At 34.5% G+C, this 24,106-nt stretch overlaps 2 protein-coding genes across 23 annotated transcripts in view; both read left to right on the top strand.

Annotated features, from left to right (window-relative positions):
- The window catches only part of LOC126853708 (lipase member H-B-like), a 261,537-nt gene that overhangs the window by 19,152 nt on the left and 218,279 nt on the right, over positions 1-24,106 (top strand). The window lies entirely within an intron of this gene.
- Positions 1-24,106, top strand: part of LOC126853662 (longitudinals lacking protein-like) — a 177,124-nt gene that overhangs the window by 90,124 nt on the left and 62,894 nt on the right. The window contains exon 7 of one of the 22 annotated variants that reach the window (XM_050599626.1): positions 21,826-22,112. The exons of 13 other annotated variants lie outside the window; for them this stretch is intronic. In XM_050599626.1, coding sequence (XP_050455583.1) covers positions 21,826-22,097 — 272 coding nt within the window. In that variant the 3' untranslated portion in view covers positions 22,098-22,112. Of the gene's footprint in view, positions 1-1,379; positions 1,929-2,232; positions 2,733-7,987; positions 8,403-9,206; positions 9,737-10,058; positions 10,526-11,979; positions 12,482-13,401; positions 14,116-19,695; positions 20,008-21,825; positions 22,113-24,106 lie in introns of those variants that run through there. 8 more of the 22 variants (XM_050599621.1, XM_050599606.1, XM_050599602.1 and 5 more) reach the window with 8 other exon arrangements.

Genomic DNA, 24,106 nt, shown 5'->3' with positions numbered 1-24,106 from the left:
ATTTTATGCGCGCGAAAGCTAAATCTTTTTGTTTGCAGGGTAAAAAAGTCTCTCTCTTATTTTATAAAACAATTTTATGATGTAAATTTAATAATATTGTCTATTTTAATTAAAAATTATATATATATATATATATATATATATATATATATATTTTATGTATATAAATTATATGTATAAATTAAAAACAAATATACGTATATATATACAAATTTTTAATGAACATATACAATATTGCAGAAATTACGTTATAAAATATGTGATATGCGCGAATTAATAATAATTATTTGAACACTCAGGTGTATCGGTAAAATTATAATTTATTATATGGAATATAAAATAAGTTATTATTTGTCAAATTCTTTTTAAAAACATCGAGAAATAATAGTTGTATAAAACAATACTTTTTCGAAGAATTTGTAAAATATAATTAGATAACATTTTATAAAGACCTTATACATATTTTATTCAAATTTTTGGCATTTACGATTATTTATTAATACGATTTTAAGCTCAAATCATTGTTCTAAAATTTACAGGAATAACAGTATATCTATCACACATGATTGAGAGATTTTTTTATTTAGTAACTCCCGCATCCTTGATATTTATAATAACATCTTATTATCTAGTTGTCTCGAAAAAACAAATTTTTATATTTGATATCAATTCCGTGAGTTATTAAGAAAAAAAAATGTCTCAATAATTTTGACAGTAATCGTACAAATCTTGTCCGCATTATATGCATTGTATGCATATCTTTCATATTTCTGTACTAATCAATAAAATAATCGCGATAGATTTATTTTCATGATAATTTTTTGATATGTCTTCAATGCTTTTACGACTAAATTGCATGTTGATAAAACATATCAAACTACGTTTTACAGATGATTAGCTTCCCAATAAAACCAATCAATTTTATCAATAAATTACTTTATCAACTTTATCAATAATTTAATTTATCAATAAATGTATAAATATATAAATTAGCTGAGGACATCATTATCGCTCGTTTTTAAATTTCAATTTTAATAATTTATGATTTAATAATTTTAAAATTATAAAGATATATATGATGGAGCTGATTTTATTACATACTAGAAATTTTATACAATTTTAGACAATTATTAGACGACGGGGAGATATAATAAAGTGTTTATTATCTACGCGCCAATAAAGATAATTACTGTTTAATACTTACCTTTCTTCTTTTGTTTTTTTTTCAAATATATGTTTTGACTTTATAACGACAATATTTACCGAATCGACGAAGATCTACTGACACGCGGGAACCCTTTTTCAGGGCGCGTCCTTTATGAGAGAAAGCCAAATATTGATTCGTTATTAAAACGCTATCTCTTTTTCATGGATTTCAGATGCTCTTCCGAGACGGAAAAGGAGACTCGAGATGGTTTATCCATGCGAAATCAACGCCTATAAGCGAAACGGCAAGTTCGAGTGTCCCAGTTGTCACAATCTATACAAGTGGAAGAAATCGATGGTGACACATCTACGGTATCAGTGCAAGAAACCGCCGAGATTCGAGTGCAAATATTGCCCGACAAGGAATTATCAAAAGACATATCGTTCGTCATTTGCGCGTTCATCATCCTCATCTTCCGCCGATATTCTTCGATCGGAAGCACAATGCCATTTTTCGACCTTGATTCGCTCTTACAAATTATAACTGTCAAATAAAGTGCATAGCTCGATTTCAAACTGAAAGATTCTCATTTGTAAAAAAAAAAAAAAAATAAAAAATCTACCTAACGCTCTATAAGAGAGTGCTATTTTCTGTTTGTATTGTCAAGGAATGCGAATGTGTATATTAATCAAATTCTTACAATTGATTGCAAATTGTCGTCGTTTCTACTTGCAGGTGTATGAATCCGTTCATCGATAAATAAAGATATTATTAATAATGATTTATCTTGGTATTTCAAGATATGTGTCGACACAATCGTCACATATTGATCTTTTCAATGTAAGGTCAACATCGCTATATACACGTAGTTTAATATAAGCTATTTATTTACAATGCGTGTAGACGAAGACGGAAATGCTGAGTACATACAAGGTCACGTCGCGAAGAGCATCTTTCAGATATAATCATTAATTTTTATGCGTCGCTTACTGTATGGAGAATCCGATGATGTAGCCATCGTAAAAATTTCTCTCTCTCGCGCGCACTCGAGCATGCTCTTCAGCATCTTCGTCTCCGTGTTTCAGGACTCCACGTGTTGCCGCCATTTGGACCGAATATGATCTGCAAGTATCGACCGGGAACAGACGGCAAGCTTAATTCCGAGGGGTCCCGGAAATCGTCCCGGAGGATACGTACGCGCAAGATCAGCTCCGACAGCATGAAGCCGTTCCAGTGCCAAAAATGCGGGCGTGGCTTTACCCTGAAAAGGAACAAGGACCGCCATGTGAACTACGAGTGCGGACACGAGCCGAGGTTTCAGTGCCCCTATTGCGGACTCCGTAGCAAGCAAACCTCACCGGTTTACGCTCACATCAGGAAGAAGCATCCGGAAGAGGAGGTTTTTATCTTCGACATGAAGCTCTGAGTACGACATGAAGATCGCGCGTGTCTCCCATTTCATGCCTGATCTCAAACTAATCGAAGAAATTATGTCTTTCCACTGAGCGGCTCGCTTTCTACTACGATCTTCGTACATTGTCACTGGAGATCAGTATTTCTCAATCTCGCCTGTTATCGCCACATTTTTATAAGAAGCAACTTGTTTTTCTTTCGTATAATCTAAATTGTTTTTAATATTAATTTATTTATATAAAAATCGGCTGAAATAATAAATTTTTAACTGTAAATAAAATATTGATGAAATATTGATAAATGTATGATTCAATTATTGAAAAATTTGTTTCTTTCAAGTTATAATAAAAAAAAACATATGAGATTCGAATTAAAATAATGTTAAATTAATGTTACTGTTGAATTAAACTAGAATTTATTATTTGTTCCTAAATATAAATATTTTAAAAATCTCAACATTATATATAAAATTATCATATTATTTTTTAATTAAATGGCAATTGGAATATGCTGCAAGCTCCAATTTAGCTCCATATCAGAATAATAAATATGTGTTAATTGAGCATCGCTTTTTCCATAGAATTAGCTTTCACCTGCCTATGAGTCACCACGACTCATGATTTTTTTATTGACTAAACTAAAAATTCTAACAAAATTAAACAAAAGCAGTGCCCTTTCTTTAACTCGCTATTTTTATTTTTATTATTAACAAGATAATTTGTTCTATTTTGTTGGAGGTTTTTTTTTTCATATTTTAGTTAGATCTCTTAAAAATAATTTAGTTTTTTAGAAAAGTCTAGTTTTTATTGTATTTCTTACGGGAAATTTAAGTCATTGAATTGATTATATGTATGTATATGGTAATGCATTTTTTGACCGAGGTGATTTCTTTCACATGCGACTTGATTCTAACAATAAGCGAATTTACGTATTTGTTATATTAATCTTTTGCTTAATAATTGAATTTGCTGAATTAATCTTTTACTCTTCATCTTTTTATTTTTGTGTTAGAATTGAGTATTTATTGCTTATTAATAGATTAATTTTATTTTATTGCTTTTCATTGTATTTCTAGCAACTACTATTGCTCTACCTTACGAAGTTTAAACTTATTCTGTATTAAAGAATTTTTTTTTGTTTATAAATAAATAAATAAAATAGAAAAAGTAAATAATAAAACTTTTTAAAAATTTTTTATCTAAATCAACTAAGATTTGAATTTTTTTCAGTCATGTCAAACATTTTTGTTAGACTAAGGAAGAAAATTCATAAGTGGCTGCATTCGTATTGAGAAACACTGTTCTTTGATACGCAGATTCCAGCGGAGACTTAAACGAAGACCAAAGCCAAGGATGACCGGAAGAGATTATAATCTCTTTGGGATAGTTTACGTTATAATATAAGATCTTCGGAGAAATATCATTGCTTCTACTTTGTAAGAGAGTCACGATTTGCTTATACGTTGTTTTGTAAAATAAAGTTTTATCGCAGTTTTATCGTGTTCATCGCTGATACGATGGCTTATTGTTAGCAAAGCGGTTGGGCACCGATGCCATTCTTATTTAAATCCCTTTACACGTATACGATCAGACGCGGGCAGAACGGATCTCTCATCATCTGAAGACTGCACAATTAGCGCGTTACAATTTTACGAATAGTTCTCTAGTTATTATTAGATTCTCACAAGGGTTAAAAATTCACACGATTTAGCGATTTAGATTTCAAATAGCGTTTCGTAAAATCACACAGAGCGCTTCTGCTGTCACCGTAGCCCGTGCGACGGCCGTTGCCGAATACAGGTTCGTCAGGAAGATGCCTCCACGATTTTCAAAGGTATCCTTGCTATTTATGCAATGCAGCAAAGCATGAATATCAATCTGGTAAACCTTCCAATTGTTTCATTGAAGGGAGTTTGAAAGCTCCTTACTACTTTCGGACTTGCTCCCTTGAATCACTCCGTCATTTCTCGCCTCAAGGCGAGACGTTTCGTCCGATTTAATCGGGCGATCTTGAAGTTTCAGGTTTCTACGCGACGACCCCGTTGCTGGATCTCAACTTCGCGTTGCAGTCACGCAAAGGCTTTAAAACCGAGAACGATAATAGAGACTTTGGACAGGACTCCTTATCGATGACGAATTATTATTCTCACAGCCGTATGAGGAATATTTACCATCCGAAAAGCACCGACAACAAGCCCTTCAGTTGTCCCAAATGCGGCCGTTGCTTTACTGTCAAGGGCAACATGACCAGGCATTACAAGTACGAGTGCGATCAGCCACCCCGCTTCCAGTGTCCCTACTGCGAATTCCGCAGCAAGCAGACGTCCAACGTAATGTCCCACATCAGGACCAAGCATCCCGGTCAGAAGGTCTACGTGGTGCATCTCAAGTAGGAGGATAAATAAAGAGACGGAGTCGTGCGAAGCGCGTTGCTGCGACAATCGCAAGACAATGATGATGAGACAACACTCTCGGCCCGAAATGAGAGCGCGGGGAAGCGCATTCGCGCTTCAACAAAACGCACAAGCGCATGTGGTCGTCCACAGGATTTTCAAATTTCCAGATAGATAGATTTTGTGCAATAACGCTTCTCGCGCGGAGTCGCCGACCGCACGATCGTTATTCGAGGATTGTGTTTAATTCGGACGACATAATAAAATGCCGAGAAAAATTCTTTGTATCCCGCGATTCGTGCGAGCCACGACTCTGCGCGGGAAGATGTATCTCGCGAACTTCCCTAATCGTTAAAGAGTTTTACGAGCGCGGTGCGGTTCCTACGTCGTCTGGTAGACGGTACTTTGCGCACCGCGTGTATTTACGTCCGAGGTCTGCTGCTGGAAGGAAACGACGAACCATAGATTAGTAGCGGTTGGTATAGTGGGATTCGTATTATCTAGAACCAGATATTCTCTCCGTCTTTACACGTTATCAAAGAAAAAAAAAAAGATAAAAAAATATCTCCATGCTTAGCAGTTAATGAGCCGGCGCGCGGATCTTTCCGATGTGATTGATGTAAAATTACGACAATTACGATTATCTATATGATCGCGAATTGGTACACTTGACAATGCGCACTTGACAATGCGAAATTGTCGATGTACGCAAAAAAAAAAAGAGTAAGCGTTTAGTACGAGCACATTCGGAATTCCGGCATTCGCACGCTGTTCAATAAGCAATCTTTCGATTATTAGGAGCTTTAAGAGAGTATGTTTTTTAAAATATAGCTGTGTACTTAATGATTCAGGTTGTGAGATGTGACGATGGGACACGAGAAAACAATTTGCGTGCGTATAAATGTATCAAGATCGATCAGGCTCAATGTAAGACGCCGGGAAGCGAGCGACCGGTGCATGTATTATTATTAGCGAAGAATTGTTGTTGATTTTACAATCGATGAATCGGAATTGTTATAGACGACGTGATACGCCGAGCGATCACGAGGCGCTTGTCATGAAGACTGAATTGTTATTAACGGCAGAAAGTCTGAGAGAGAGAGAGAGAACAGGGTTTTTAAGCGGTCGGAACAAACGTAGTCATTTTCTGTTCTGTTAATCTATATAGGATCACGTGTTGCCCCTTTTCCACGATTCAGTTTTTATGCAAAGGTGCATTGTAATGCACATTCGGGATACCGAGAAAATCATAGCAATCAATGATGTAGAGTGTATTCGGTCGTCAATACATCGTGAAAATAAAATCGAGATACATTATTCTTCATGTGTGTCGAGACACGTTTGTCACACATTCAGATCAGTGTTGCTAAAATAACTTGTTTTCCGCTGGATCTATCTTAATTTTGTATCGAGTGTGAATTCGCAAAAAATCACATTTTAGTGAGTATAAAGGATTTTTTGGATCATTAAAAAATTAAAATGGTAGATTTATTTTTTTTTTTTTCAAAATAAACTGATTTTTTTATTAGGTTTTTAATTACATATCATTATAAATGAGCGAAGGCTTTATAATTTTATGTATATAGAATGCGAAAACGCTATATAGGGCGCGAAAAACGACGCGATAATCAATCATTGAGAAGATTTATAAATAATTTAGTTATACCTATTTATCGCGCTTGGTGTTTATCAGCTCATTTTATTTAAATTTTTTTATATTTAAAATATTAGAGCTTTTACGTTTTGTTATTTGTTATACCTACATTATTTAATTATTTTAAATTTTTTCACGAAGCACATAACGGAATTAAATCTTATAGTTAGCAACACTGATTCAGATTTGATTAACACGTGCCTGTCTTTTCCTTCGTATTTTAGCGCAGTGGAAGGGTCTCTCTTAGAGACACGAAATACGTTAGTGGCCGACTGTTTTTGTTGCTGTGATATAATTATCGTATAGCGATATAAATATTGTATATTTGGTAAATATATTTGCGACGTGTTAGACACGAATCCGTTGTCGCACGTAGAAGTAATCGTACTTACTTTTGTGATCTTAATATGTAATATTAAATCTTTGTAACTTACATTCTGTTAAGTTTTCGAATTAAGTTCTCTCTGCTTATGAGACTTTAGAATGTCGAATTTACGAGCGAGGAATCTTATGTGTTCGGGGTGTATTTTGACGACGCAAAATTCACGGGAGCTATGCGACAGTTGACGTGACAAGCTTGATACGTGACGAACGTTAAAATACCCCGCGATTTCCTGGCCAATTCGGAACGCAACATGTTTTCACTGTCGGTTTATCGATAGCGATTTTCCGTGATATGTTTTATGATCGTATAACGTCGCTGTGGAAATATAAGATAAAAATAAATTGATGTTTGGACACCCATATATAATCTGCCGAATATGCCTCAGTATTTTCCCCTTGATATTTCCAGCCTGCGACTTTTTTCCTCAGATTGAGTCCAACTTCAAAATATCTAGATAAAACTTACCAGACGAATCTGTTATAGCTGCACGGTAGATGATCTACGATGTTTGTTTGATACTAACGATGGATGTCTTTTTCGTGCGCATTCAAGATTGTGAGAAACGTGTTTGTCATTCCACGGCCAAGTTTCCTTCCGACCAACGTTCCCGATTATTCCATCTGCGTGCCACGAGACTAATTTCACGAGCAGTAATAGCCAGTAATTCTCTAGCCGCATTCTCTGTGTGCTTTACATTCGTGATCCTTGCATCTTGATTGACATTTAACGAGCCGATGTCCTCCAGGACCAATGACAAATATTCTCGAAGAAACTTCCTTGTCGATCACGGATCGGCTGTCTTTCTTCCTCTACGTATATTTCTCTCTTTCTCCTTTTTTTTTCTCACTTTTTTGAAATGAAAAAAATTGTCAGTTGCTTGTCGATAAATCTGTAGATGAACGATAAACTTGTCCATAAACGTGTCCGAAGTTAGATGCTATATAAGAAATAAGACGATCCAGGATCAAGTCTCACAAGTTGATTTTTACTTTTCAGATCTTTACATGATGGACTCCTTCATGAGCTCCGTAGGTTCCACTGTCGAGATGACCGAACGAATCGAGCATTCGCCCTGCGGAGCACAGAAGATCCTTTTCTACTGTCCCAAGTGCCTGCACGGTTTTACCTTGAAGAGTAATCGCAACCGCCACTTCCGATACGAGTGCGGTCACGAACCCAGATTCAAGTGCCCTTACTGCGATTTGCGCAGCAAGCAAACGTCACAGATCTATTGTCACATTAGAAAGAAGCATCCCGCTGAGAGAGTCTGGGTCGTCAAATTACAATCCTAACGAATCATGCGAACGCCACATGTTTTGACAATTACGAGCAGCGTAATTATGTATTACTACGATTATTCTGAGAGCAATAAACAACGTCAGAAAAAACGCGATGTATCTTGTCTTGAGAATTTTGATCACGCTATTATCTCTTCTTTATCATTAGCATGCATTTAACTGCTACAAAAATTTTTTTTCCTGCAACAAATTGCTGAAGTTTTCGATTGACATTTTTTATAAAAATTACATGTGATACGCAACAGTATAGAAATTCTGATGAAGAATTTCGAGTTTCTTCGCGATATTGGACGTTTGATGTTGCGTGAATTTTACACATGAATTTCATCGAATGTGTTGCATGGCATTATAAGATTTAATTTTTTCTATGACGCTCTGATGACGCATTTGAAATGGATTAACAATTATACGATGTGACATGTAAATTGTATTTATATATGATATTATCTTTTGTTTGTACAAGCCGAAATAATTGATATATATTTATAATAATAGATGTAAGAGAGAGAGAAAAATATCTTTAATGCCAAAGTATTAAATATATTTCTAAATTAACACGAAGAAGTATATAAACATGAAAATAATCTTAAGTAACATAATATGAAAAATTAAAAGAGATTATTTGCAATAATTATGTTATACAAAATCGGTGTAGAAAAAATTTTAAGAGATATGTATGTATCTTTTGTTTCAGGATTTTTTACAGAACGTCAGCTTACTCATGCGGATTAATTTCATTAATTAAACTGTAATATAAATAACAGCTTTTTTTTTTATCAAACACTCGCTTTGCGTAACAAACATTGCACACTCGATAATTCTAGAGATTATATTTTCTACGGCCTGTCGACGCGGACTCTTAAACGATCAATAGTTTCGTTTTTTTTCTTCTAATCGTTCTGTTATTTTGTTTTCAGTATTTCTATATGGAAATTATGGGGTCGGCCTGTATGACTCGACGAAGCCCGATATGAACCAGAGTATTAGGGGGACATCGATTCAACGACGAGGAAGCGGTCGACGTGGGAGCGGTCGACGTAATCACGTGTGCCCGAAGTGCGGCAACGGTTACACGGTGATGAAGAGCCTCAAACGACACCTGCGATATGAATGCGGCCTGACCCCGAGGTTTAAGTGTCCTTACTGCGGCACTCGCAGCAAACAGCGAGGTCATGTCAGTCAGCATATACGCAGAAAACATTCCGGCCAGCGCGTCTACATCATCGATTCGCCTTGATAAACTCTCGTCCGACATGCTTGTCCTGGATGTTTCTTCCTAGTTTCCTGCCGCGCACGTCGACAGTGTTTGTTTTATCGTTCTTCTTGTTCTCGCTCGACGGTCTCATTGCGCGATATCGATGAGACAATGTTGTATGCGACTTTGTTATAATTTATTATAACGAAGATATATCATTTTGTTAATTGTATACTTGATAAAATAAATCATTTTTTTTTTCATGATACTCCATCGATCTTCGCGATAACCGCTTCATTTTCATGTACTGTTCGTTTTATTAAATATCTGTGCTGATAGCTCTTCGAGCCGAACGAACGAAGTTCTTCGTGATTTCGTCAACGCGCAAGTCCAGCACTGATAAACGCAGATTTTTGCGTGAGATTGAGCTCCTCAGCAGGGTCAGGTGATGGGAATAACTCGCGGTAACATTCGCAAGCCTCTCCCATTTTTACTTCTTTCCCTCTGTCATATTCGGTACGCGTATCTTGTTCACTCAACTAACTTTGCGTTCCGTTGATTTCTTTTTTTTTAGACGTGAAGACAATCGAGCTGAAGATCAATCCGGAGGGCATGTATTCGGTAAAGCTAGAGGAGTTCGAGAATTTTAACTACAAACAAAAGTCGCTCAAGTCAACGCCGAGGAGACGCCGAGGTGGACACACGCAGGACGACATCGAGAGACATACTTGTTCGCGATGCTTGAAGAGTTATATGCACGCGTGGCACCTGAAGAGACACACGAAGTTTGAGTGCGGCAAAGAGCCGAGGGTTCAGTGTCCATACTGCTCCGCAAAGATGAAACAACGCGGCCACGTTTACAGACACATCCGCCAGTGTCATCGGGGCCAGAATGTTTACGTCATCGATCTTAACTGAATACTTGACAAGAAAAAAGATTTACATATATGGTAATACGGCGCCAATGTTTGGAATCTCTAACGCTGGCGTTGATTCGTCGATTCTCACTATATTTAACCAGCATCATCAATTGATGTAATTTTGAAACAGCTTTTGTACACTGATTTTTTTTTTTTTTTTTTTTGTTTTAAGACTATGTCTAAGACTGTATTTATGATTAATTTTCTTAATGGATCCCAGCAAAATAAAATTTTTTATTTGAGCTGTTTGATTATATATTTGCGCAGAAATGCATTTTTTGTGTCGTTTCCGAGGGGTGAGAAATTTTGGACATTAGTTATGATGAAGGAAAGACGATCGCCAATTGCTTCTTAACATAATACCGATGCTGATATCTAGTCATCGCGAATCCAAACGCGATATGAAGGGAAAACCGAATGATTGTCGATCAATTTTATCGTAGAACGACGAAATTGATTTTATATATACTTGATACTACATCTTGTGTCATTTAAAAGAATTAATAAAATACAATATTTTCTCACTTAATCGATTGAAGTCATTTTTAGATTAAGATTATTTTATTATTGTCAACTTTATTATCAACTACAATCGAATAAAATGAATCTGCTCACCTATGATTTGTTACCTTCAAAATAATGATTATTCTGATTAATGTGCGTTCGATTTCAGGTTCGTCAAATTTTCTCCGACATCTACAATTTGTGTGATCGATTAGCAGTACTCCATCATCTGACATTTAATAATATCCTAGATACTTAATAATTTTTTAAACAGAATTTTTTATTACGTGTTATATATATATTTGTGCATTCAAACCAGATAACGCTCATATTGTCATGATGCACGATTTATATGGGACAAAATTACTTGAGGATAATTATCTTGATCGGAAACTGACGGTGATGGAAATTGTATTGTAAATTTATTTTAATATTTTGAAATCTAATAATAATAAAAAACCGAGCGAGAATAAAGATGGACGAAAGATATAACGTTTTTATATTTTCTCGTATTTTTTTCTGTATGAACATGAAATATATTTATCTTTGTTATAATGAATTTATTATTTTATTGAAAATTTATGAATTAATGAGATTGATATAAATATTTGAATAATTCCCCATCAATTCAATCGTCGATCTCTAAATTTATAATTCTCCGATTTCATTTATAGGTAATTAATTGCATCCCATTAAAAACAATAAAACTTCGATAACGTTTGTAATTATAAAATCATATATAAAATAAAACAATTAATTATTACGCAATATGAAACAATTATTTGTTTTAAATAATATTGAAAAGAGTTGTTATTTTAATTTCATCGAAAATAATAAATTATTTTAATTAATTTGAAATATATAACGTCCTTTCTCTAAAGTTCGGCAAAAAAATTATATTTTGAATAATTAAATATCCGAATTTTAATGCAGCTTAGATTAAGCAGAATTAAAGAAGAATCTTGTTGATGAAATTCGTGTTACTTGTATTAATAGTGTTTTCACGAACGCAATCATCGCATCTCTTTTCGCAACTAACGCCCCCCGTTTTCTTCTTCCTCTCGCTTCCAGACCGATCGATACCGCGCATGATTCTGCCCAAGAGCCTGCAACCGCAGAACTGCATCTTCCCTACAATACCATTGATGAAGAATCTGACGACGTTGTGGATGGCCAAGCAGTGCAGCGAGAGTCCTACACTTTTCCCGTATCATTGCGAGACATGCGGCAAGGGTTATCAGCATCGCGCCACTTTGCTGAGACACACGCGACACGAGTGTGGCAAGGAACCCAAGTTCAAGTGTCCATACTGCGCCCACAGAACCAAGCAACGTGGCAATTTGTACCAGCACATCCGTACTAATCATCCCGGAAGGAACGTCTTCTCAAACAGCATTTAGTGCTCGTCGTAATGCATGTGTTCTCTCTTTATCTCTCTCTCTCACGCGGTCTTCCCGATTTAAGTCTTTCGATTTTTATTTTTTATTCGGCAACTTTACACGCGCATTGATGTGCAAGTGAAAGGTCATCATCCAGTTACTATCGAGACGAAGCTCATTGCGTATATTGCGTCTTCTTATCTCTTGTGGTATCCTTTTGCGGCTTCTTCAAATTTTATATTCGTCAAGTCTTGTATCGGCGCTAAAGCAGTAAAGTAATCGCGCGTAAATAACTCTTTTAATGAAAATATTTATTAATTCGCGTCAGTGACATTCCTCATGATATTTTAGACTATTTATATTAGTTATAAGTGTAGTCGATAAGTAATGTTTTTATCTAGTATGATCTGAGAGTGAAACAGCTCTTTTTCTCGAGTCTAAACTCTTTAGTCTTATTTTTTCGATTCATTTTTTTTTCAAATGAATCGAAATTTTAATGTCAATGCGAAATTTGTATTTTTTATCATTTTTTTCTTTTATACATTATTTTTTACTCTACACTTAATACCATTTGATGAATCTGTAAGTACTTGCCAAATTTTACATAATAAATAAAAACTGCAACATTTTTCGCCGTGCTTATATGAATAATCCTGCTCAATTATTGTGTAACACACATGTGCACATGTAAATGAATAATAATATTTATTTATATATTTTACCTGATAAAAATTAATAGCAATTTTTAATTTTTTAAAAGGAAGGAAGCTTGTTCACAAATGCTTGTTCACAAATGCTTGTTCAAAAATGCAGAGAAAATTAATTAGCATTAAATTAGCATTAAAATTAATAGTTAATATAAAAACTTGATTATAGATATATGTTTCTTTTTATGCTAATTATTATTTTGAAGATGTGATTCCTCTGAATAAGAGCTGTTTAAATTTGATGAAAGAATTATTACAACGATAAATTAATTTTAAGAGAGGACAAGTATCATGCTACAGCATTCTACGTTCTCATCCTTGCAATTTAAAGTTATCTGTCACTAAAAATTATTCGGTTCGAAGTGTTCGTGACCGTTTACTAACCAACGCGTTTTATTTTCTTGCAGGCATGATTGCAACTTGGCCAAGTTATTGTCGGTATCAACGTGACCAGGCCAATGCACGGCATAAAATGGCGTGCAGTTCTACTTACGCGAATCCGAAGGCTTTCGAAAGACCGGGCAATTACCTCGACAAAAAACCGGGCTCCTTCAAGTGTCCGAAATGCGGCAAGGAATACCGCTGGCTGAGGAACATGAAGAATCATTTGAAGATCGAGTGCGGCCAGGAGCCGAAGGAGTGCTGCCCCTACTGTCCACATCGTACCAAATACAGAAGCAGTCTGCAAAAACACATTTTCAGGATTCACTTTAGTTAAATCTCGCAGATGTATTTTCTTTTATCTATCACATTGCTATCACATCATTCACATTGCTACAACAATGAATCTCTAGTCGCCCGCAGCGATCTATATGCAGTTATTAACCGCACATACACATATGTGTATTTGACGACGGAAATATTTCGTCGCATTCTATTAGGATTCTTTGTAAATTACTGTTTACCGAATGATTTGGTACTCGCGAGGTCGCTCGAAGTAAATTGGCTCGTTACTCGTAAGCGTAATTATTGTTCATTGTAAATCAGAGTCAGATGAAATCACAGTCATATTAAATGATTCACTGAGCAATTCATCGAGCATTCTGTGTTTCGATTAAAGTCCTTGTGATTTCTCCCGATTATATCTCGCGATTGATTGCGAGATCATTTTAGGTCGTTATTTTAGCGTTGTTTTTAATGAATATCTGACTATGATGTTTTCAGATACTGTCTATCGGTGCTACAAATGCGGAAGACTTTACACCTGGTTGAAGAGTCTGAAAAAGCACATACGCATCGAGTGCGGTTTACCACCGAGACAGCAATGCCCATATTGTCCTCACAAATCGAAGCAAAAGTGGAATATGATGCTACACATTAAGAACAAGCATTTGTCTTTCGTGAATAAAACTTCAGACTTTTTTTAATCTCAGGATTCTCACATGATCTTTGTTCCTTCGTATTTATATGACATGGATATCTCTCTGAGAACATCTGCATATGTAAAAAAAATTTTACATATGCAGATAAGTTTCATTGTTAGTTATATTTAAATTTAGAAAGTACAAATTTATTTTTATAATATATATTTTATTTATAATTAATTTAAAAATATGTTATCGGATTTGATAGACCCATGCTATACATTATTGCTCGCCAAAAAATGTCGCGTTGATCAAAATAAATTATTAATGCAACTTGAACAGATCATTTTTATTCGTTACAGATACGTGCCAACTTTGATGCGTTTATAGAGAGTTAGTGCATAAAATTGAAATATTTCGAAGATCCGTACGATTTTATAATGAATGATTTTATAATTAATGATTACAGACAATCATTTAATTAATCTTTAATTTATTCTTATCTTATTTTATATTTGTCTTCTCATATTATTAAACACTTTGCACATGACACTTTAATTGCTGATACTTGTTAAAAATCATGTCATATATAAGCACGTATTTTCTAACATATTCGCTACAAACCAAAGTATTAAAAAAAACAGATATAAATGCTATTAAATGTAATGAATTATTGACATGAATCCTGCCATCTCTCCAACTACATGTAATTAATCTGTGTATCATAATTGCCGCTTCTAATCCCATATATATATATAATAAAAGATTTAGATTTAGATAAAAAAAGAAGTATATGAACTCACAACAGTTAAAATAATAAAATCTTCTTTATGTGAAAGTGCTTCAGAGAGATGTTCTTTATCACATGCTGTTATTAATCGCAAGAGATTGCACACTTTCAAGCATACTGCGAATAGAAAGACACATACCCCGTGGAAGCCGTTTTTGTTCGCATCTTGGGAAATTCTTCGGCTCCGAAATAACTAAGAAAGTATTTTCTCGCTGACTAGTATTTCTGTTACAGGTACGAAGTACACGTGCGAATGGTGCGGACGACACTTTGCCTGGCAGTCGAGTCTACGTCTACATCAGAAAATGGCGTGCGGTAAACCGCCGAATTTTTATTGCACCATCTGCAATTACAAGTCGAACTTCAAGGGCAATCTGAAGAGACACCTGTACTCCAAGCACAAGATAGACATGTATTGATATCCGCGATTTTTAATCCGACCCTCATGTTTGTTAACGCGTCTCTAAAATAAAGTTTATTTCTGGCAACATTTCCTGTCAAATCCTCTAATGATTTCTTCAGTTTTCTTTACAACGATTACAACACAATCGTTGTATATCGTAACAATTTCGCGTTTTTTTTCTTTTTTTTTTTTTGTAGATTATTCTGTTTCAGATTACAGATGTCAAAGGTATCGAGAAACACGAGAACGGACGAAGTAAGTACGTATGCATACAGGAAGACAGTCGCACGTGTGTTAATATTCTTCTCGAGATCGAAGAAGCGCTTTTCGAAACGACTGGCCGCGTGCGATTGCGAATCTTGGAAAGATCAAACTCTCGTCCACGACGAGTAATTTCATCGTTCGCTCCTCGATGATCCGGAAGTACCTTCTCCGGAAGCGCTCCGAATCCGAATGAGAGAGAGAGAGAGAGAGAAAGAAAGGAATTGTTCCACGGAACAATTCTCGCGCGCGATACTCGAAAAGCGCGGATCTCGCTTGAGATGGATCGTCCCGGGGATGACTTCGCGGAGGATCCATTCCCGACTTGCTCAGGGCATGCGCTTCGATGTTGATAGAGATTACTTTGGTTGCATTTCGACGCTTGCTACCTTGTGATCGCCCGATTCCTTCGACACGGGGGAGGGAGGCGGAGGAGGGGAGGAGAAAGTGGGCCCCTCGCGGGGATTTGTCTCAGCCGGGGACGAGGCCCGATCCTCCCGAATCTTCGTGATCGCGTTCTCTAACGGACGCTCTCTTTCCAGATGCGCCCCTCTTTCCGATCGTGAGGCCGCGGTTGCACGTGTGTCCCCGCTGCGGTCAGATGTACTCATGGGCGTCGAACCTGCGGAAACACCTGAAGATGGGCTGCGGCATGGTCACCTTCGAGACGCACTTCTCCTGCCAGTACTGCCCATACAGATCGAGGATCGAAGCGAGCTTCCTCAAGCACTTGCTCTCGGTGCACAACATCAAGTAGACGCGCTGACCGATATCCTCAGTTCTTCCGTAATCGCGATGTCACTGCGAAAGCAACTCGTCCGCGTGTTCTTCGCGCGATACGAATCGATGTGGAGTTGATGGACAGATTCGTCGATCTCTCGATAGAAATTACAATAATTCACGCCGCGAATCTTTCGAGGATAAACAACTAGTCGGATAATATCATATGTTTTCCCACTATGTTCTTATCTGATAAAAAGTTCAAATCGATGCGTTGCTTTCTAACGAGGAGCAAGATACTGGCTTATGAATATACTAATCGAGTGCAGCTAATATGTACAGCGTTTATGTATATCCGATTGCTTTCAAATTATCGAAGTATCGACTTTCGAAGAAAACGTAAGACGTCGTATAATAGTAATATGACACATTCATATCAATGATTTGTATGGTCTAAGTGTCGTACTATAAACTCTGTGTGATGTCGTAGTCGTTGAGATTCGAGACTTTGCGAGAGTGAGCTGTGACTATTCTAGCTTATCTGAGTTACGCTTGCGACGTTCGTGGACTTATATCTGTGTATGTGAAAGAGATTATTTTATTTTGGATTATTTTTTAAATTGTAAATGGAGGCTAGATATTTCTTTTATTTGCAGAATATGTGAATTGTGAAGAAAGTGAAGATAAGAAAACGTAGACGTAATTATAACTATTGAATGAACAAATTCTAGTCTAGAAAGGCTGTTTCTTTTATAAGATTTCAGCTGCGGTTCGGAGATAATATATAACATGAATATTCTTTTTTATATTTTATTAGCAGAGCGATATGTCCATAGGAATTTTACTTAATATTAAGTGAAATGTGCAATTATAATATTACTATATATTAAATTATATATATATATATATATATATATATATATATAATGTTTTGATTTTAATTGAAAAAGATTCAAGTATACTCGCAGCAAGGATAATCAAAATTTTCGACAAAAGGACTTTGCTTACTAAGATAATCAGATTTCTAGGTAAGGTTTAATTTCTAGTTTAAATAAGAGAGATTGCAATTATTTTTACAAATAAGAATGTAATTAATATTTTAGTTTGGCTGCAGATTTTCTGTTTGCTCGTATTTTTGCCTAAAAAAAAAAACTTATTATTGATGTGCTTGTAACATTTAAAAGTCATTGTTTTTTAAATTCGAAAAAGTTTCGATATCATTGTATGTGTTGCGTGTGTGTATAAAGTGCGAGAGAGAGGGAGAAGTCTGATTATTATCTAAAAAAAACGCGACACTAATATAGTCCCGTAATTATAAAGTATACGCCGGAAAACGGCGATCATCGACTATATTGATCTTGAAGTCAAAACAGTAGATTGATAAGGATGAGCGTATAAACTTAAGAGGGTGTCGATGGTGGAGTCATTTTTTAACGCGATTAGTAATATGTCCTTGTACCGTCGATTATCGTGCATTATAGAGACTGCTCGAGAAATGCATATGTAGAGTGCAATTTGACTGTAAATTACGCTAGCTCGAATTACACTTAGCCATATGACGTAGCGGATCTTAGAGACGACAGTTACTTACATACATTTATCGACGTACCGAGACTATAATTAAGCGTAATTCCACGACAGGCAGTAATTTCTTTTACGATAAAGCATACTCATCGGTAGAGATAAGCATGCATCCGTGGCCTCTATTATAATATATACAATTTCATCCAAGCTAAACATTGATATATTATAGCTTTGTACCGGCTAATTCTATGTTTTTGTTTCTGGATTGTTTTTCTACATCGCAATAATGAAACGGAAACGAATGATATTACGTAGACTTAGGTTGAACTATTGTCAGATATTCGAAGCGCCATATCATCTCATTAATAACTTATTTAAATTTGTGATTAACTTCAACGTTTCATAGAAAAGAAATTAATACTTTGACATAATATGCTTCAGCCGATTGAATGTAACGAAGCGTATCTTACACGAAAACAGAAGAAAATAAACTTCTTCGTAAACAGAAGAAAATACAAGTTTAGTAGTTTGAAAAACAATTGCAGAATCATATTCGAAAAACGTAGCAAAATCAGAATTTTGATAATCTTAGAGAGAAGACACTCGTATTAAAAGGTGCTTGTTACAAAAAAAAGTTTGTTATTATCGCAAAATCTCTTATCATGTACGTGAAACGATAACATACACATTTGGCAAATAACAGTATTAATAATAGAGACGAATAACGTACGAATCACCTATTTACAAGACACACCGCTAATGTATTTTATCCAATCGATAGATCCGTAGATCGATCGACCCACACATCGCGCCGGCCAAATCGCCCTGCGATTAAATGTTTGTGTAACAATGTTTCGCATTCGTTTGCTTTCTAAATAAATACCTATGTACATATTCACAGTCACGAGAATATTCTTCGAATCGCATCCTTTTGTCTTTGTTAGACGTATTGGAAATTATATTTCCAGCTCTCTTTGCGTGCGAAAAAAAAAAATCATGAGCTGTTTCAATTTCAGGATGAAAATTCTATCGATACAATATGCGGCATTATAATATTTTATTTCTAACATTTTTTAAAATCCTCTCGTAATTTTCTTTTAATTATTGTGCCGAACACTCTTTTTTTACGATTTTACTACTTACTACTGAATATTTCTCATTAATTTTCACTTGCTATTGTCTAATTTTCACCGATTATTGTCATAAGATTGATACTTTTAATGGGATTTTTACTATAATTCGAGCATCATTATTTTGCTTACTAGATCTCTTAATTATCACTATTAATTATCACTATTATTACATAAATTACTATGGGATTGAAAATATTAAATGCATTTCAAGTACATTTCTATTTTAATTTTTCACGTCAGGTTACGGTAGCTTTTTTACACATTAGTCTTTATTATTTTTATTATAAATAAAAAAACCCATAGATTATTATGGCGATGTTTTCTTTTTTTTTTTTACTTGAAGAGTTAGCTCACGTGAAGCGGTAAAGAATGAACAGAGACAGAGCGCAATAGACCCAGTTCTCAAACATAGGTATGAAATGTACTCTAAAAATGTCAATGTTCATCGCATGCTGCTTAAATGTAGATGTTTTAAGTAAAAACAAATTTATCGCGCGTCCGAACAGTCGCTTTTATAGCTTAGACATAGTCGACGCGTATATGACGAGCTGGCTCTTATGTTTCAGATTCGCTGGTTTGGGAGGACTATCAGGTACTCGGCACGAGCACGACGAGCAGAGTTAACAGTTACGTCGAGCGCAAGTTTAGATTCAAACATATGGATCACATCGCGGGTAGGTACAAGTGCTCCAAGTGCGCAAAGTCATATCGATGGAAGCATCATCTCGTGGAGCACGTCAAGGCCTCATGCGGCCAGAAGAAAGCAGAGTGCTGTCCGTATTGCAGTTATAAGAGCAATCGCAAGTGGAACCTAAAGTCGCACATGAAGAGGATCCACGCGAGCGTATAAGAGGCGAATTTTCGCAAAACATTATTGAGAAGAAATACATTATTGACTGTGTTACAATACATTTCGACTTTGATGTTCTTCAAATAAAAAATGACTGTTTACCTCACTCAGATCTCTTGATTGTTGCTTTAGTCTAGAATTAATTGAATTAATTAATCGTATCGTTCGTATTTTTACTGCTGTTTATGGGATTGAATCCTCTCTCTTTGTATAATTTTTTTCAGGATACCCACACTTTCACACTCGTGGATCTTTAATAAGAGATACATCAGAAAAAGGTGTGAATTACTCCTTTTAATTATTTGAAACATGAACAGTCTTTTCTCACATATTTATTTTTCTTTGTACGATTTTATCAATTTTTCTTCGCGAGAAATATCGCGCGAGAAGGAAACTCCATCGAATTCGTCCGAGTGTTGAGTCCATGTAAGTACGTGTGCTTTATTCGTGCCTCTTTCATGTTTCAGAATCATTTGCTTACGAGACCCGTTTACGAAACACGAGATATACGATGAAGTCGCGGAGATCTAAACGAAATTCGGAACAGGTGACGAGAGCCATCGAAGCTGTCGCCGGTGGGATGTCCTTGAGGAAGGCTGCAAAGATGTACTCTATATCGAAATCGGTTCTACATCGATACAGCAAGCACGGCATCCCCATGCGAATATTTAACGCGATGCATTGCGAGACATACGCGAATTTTTAATGTTCGGAGACGATCATGATTTCCTGCGATAATGACGCAAGAAAATTAAATTAAATTTTAAGATGAGACAAAAAAATATTATTAGTTATTAGAAATTCTTTAATATTAAGGTAATAACAGAAAGATTATGTTTTTCTTCTGTTTTTCTCGATCTCAATAATTATCTTTATTAATTCCTTTCCTATATCAATGAAATTGTTAGGATGTTGAATTTATATTGTTACTCAAATTGCTTTATTATGCCATTAAGTTATGGAATAACCTATATTAGGTTATCGAATATAATTATAGTTTATGAATATATCTGCGATATAGTACCGTTGTGAGAAATATCAATGAAAAAAAATAAATATTGTAATTGCTTTTTTTCCAACATTATTTTACAATATTCGATAAAATAATGATATTCTGATCTACATAGTTTCTGATTTAATATACGATTCTTTTGTTGTCTCTTGCAATTTAAAAAATAGAAGCATTTTTTGGAAAGAAAAAATTTATTGTTATGAATAATCCTTTTTCGAAATTAGTTCTATATCTAAGTTATGATACTTTTCATTTATTTTATCAGTTTCATCATTAATGATTCACACAGAAAGCGAATGAAAATGGTATTAATATGAAATGGAATGTGGAAGAATATTAATAAAAATTATTTATGGAGTTTTATTTCCATATGTTGTACTGCCTCATTCTCGTATGTGTAGGTTACATATATATATATATATATATATATATATATATATATATATATATATATATATAAAATTCTTTTACTGTATATAAAATCAGCTAAAAAAGCAAGCTAATTATAATTGTAACTGACAAATAATGAAGGTGCAATATTTCCGATATAACTTGGCATGAAATGCATCTTCAATGATGTACGCTTGTGAATTTGTGCAGAAAGAGTGGCCATTTCGTTTAACGGTGCACGATGTGCACTTCTCTCGAAGGCAATCTAAGTGACGAGATTTAAACGAGCGGATCCAGCTAGACCCTAGACACAGTCGAGGAGTCAATCCACCTTGCTCTATCCGCACGCTCTATGCACGATTTTGCGAGGGAAGAGTCGCGGCCGTGTTCACGAACGTGTTGGTCTTTTCTAACCGGTCGCTTCCATGTTCTTCTATTTTCCAGATACGCGCACGGTGAGCTACTTGAATTGCCTGAGGGAAACTTACCCGTGTAAGAACTGCGGCAAGATCTACAACTATTACTCCAGCCTGGCCAGGCATCTGAAGCACGAGTGCGGCGTGGAGCCCAAGTTTCACTGTCCCTTGTGCCCTTACAAAACGAAGCACAAATCGAGCCTGAACACCCACCTAAACGGCAGGCACATGAAGCGATTGAACGAATTTTACACTTTGCCCAACGGCAATAAGATGTCTTCAACGGATGCCAGGAACTGAATCGCATCCTCGCGCTGGCGATACTCTAAGTATCGCATGTGTGATACGCTCCAGGTGATTCAGAATTCACGCTATTTATGCGTAGACAAGAGTTTTTGTTTTCTACCATGATAATAATTATATATATATAAATTTATAATGATTAAAATAATATATGAAGTGATAATATTGAGGGCAATAATAACGCTTAATTATAATTATTCAAACAAATTTTAATTGTAAAACTGTAAATATATAATTTATTTTATTATTATATTAAAATATTAATATTATAATATTATTTTTTTTCATATACATTTAATACTTGAATTATAGTTTTTTGTTTTTATATATATATAAATTATTATAAATATATTATAAATAATATATATATATATATATATATATATATATATATATATATATATAATGTACATACATATACGTTCGCGCTGATTGCGTAATTCTGAATTATCTTTAGCGACTTGAGTTTTTGCCCACTGATGGCTTCCTAAACCCCGAGTCGTATACATATAATATATTTACTACGCTTTTGTTTAGTATTTATCTTTAATCATTCCTCGAGCAAAGGACGTTTCATCAGACTACCGCTAACGAGCGGCTATTTTTCAACGACATACCAATACTCTATATTTTTGTAAACAATAACAATTTCATCGATAAGATATTCCGACATATGTGTGGGTATGAAAACGCACAATATTAGAATTTTATCGATCGTTCTGTATTTTTTGAAGAAGAAAGATCACAATTCGTATTACATTTTATAATATATTGTCATGTCTTTTGATATAGATATTTATATTCTTAGAAAAAGAGATAGATATGGAGCCAGACTTTTAGTCAAATATATATAGCATCGCATTTATGATTAACTACAAGCTTTTTTTCTGAGTTTATTTGTTTATTTATTTTCCTTCTTATATGTTGCTAGATACATTAATAAATTTATTAACAACTGTAAATGTGCAAATAAGCGCACAAGACACGTGCTTTGACAATGCATAAATTATATCAATATTTTTTTTTACAATTAAAAAAAAAAGATTTATAAAAATATGAGATTATTTTATGTTTTTTCAAGTGCATGTACTGTATGTAATCTTCCTGTAATGTAATCTTTCTTGCATTTAATAGATTTTTATAAATAAAAAATTTAATTTTATATGTAAAAAGAGATGCATTTATGTAAGATATAAGTATGTCATATCATACTTAAATCAATTGAAAAAAAAAAAAAAACAGAATTATATCTGTTTGTTGAAAACACAAACAGAGATCAAAGATTCCATTATCAAAGTTAAATATTAACGATGAAAGAGACAGAAATAAGTCAGTGCATGTAATTAATTTATATATCCAAAAATATTTAATTGTTTAATCATTGACTTAAATGATAATATTTACATGCAATGTAATATATTTAAGTTTATTGTTAACGAAATTGGATGTACCTATAAATAATAACGCTTAATAAATAATAAGAAGATACGAATGAACTTGTAATCATTTACGCACGATCGACAATAAAGAAGACATAGGAATTGCATAACTGTATGAATAGGCGTAATACTCTTATCAATACATTCAACGTTTTGAAACTTGATGATTGTAAATGTACGTGAACATATAGAACATATATCGTTCATGGCATGTAAAACATTATTATGATAGATATATCTATCTACTTCAATAAAAAAATTGATAAATTTTTTTTTTTTATATGTAGTTGTATTCGTTTTCATATGTTAGAAATTGCTTATAATATCTAGTCTGTAAATAAATCAAATAGGTTTTTTGTTACAATATCATAATATAATATTATCAGAATATTGGAAATATTTTTCCTAATCATCGAGATATCGAAAACATACAGAGGAGTGCAATTATTTGGATAAATAGAATAAAGTTTGATTTGTAAGTATAAAACAAACTATAATATTATTATTTTTTTCGACAGCAATATTTGAAGAATTTATTGAGTAAATGTTGGAATAATAAATATAAAG

This window comes from Cataglyphis hispanica, chromosome 12, assembly GCF_021464435.1.
Source record: "Cataglyphis hispanica isolate Lineage 1 chromosome 12, ULB_Chis1_1.0, whole genome shotgun sequence".
NCBI classification, from domain to species: domain Eukaryota; kingdom Metazoa; phylum Arthropoda; class Insecta; order Hymenoptera; family Formicidae; genus Cataglyphis; species Cataglyphis hispanica.
Note: the sequence above shows the minus strand (reverse complement) of the source record. Positions and strands in the feature narration are given on the sequence as shown.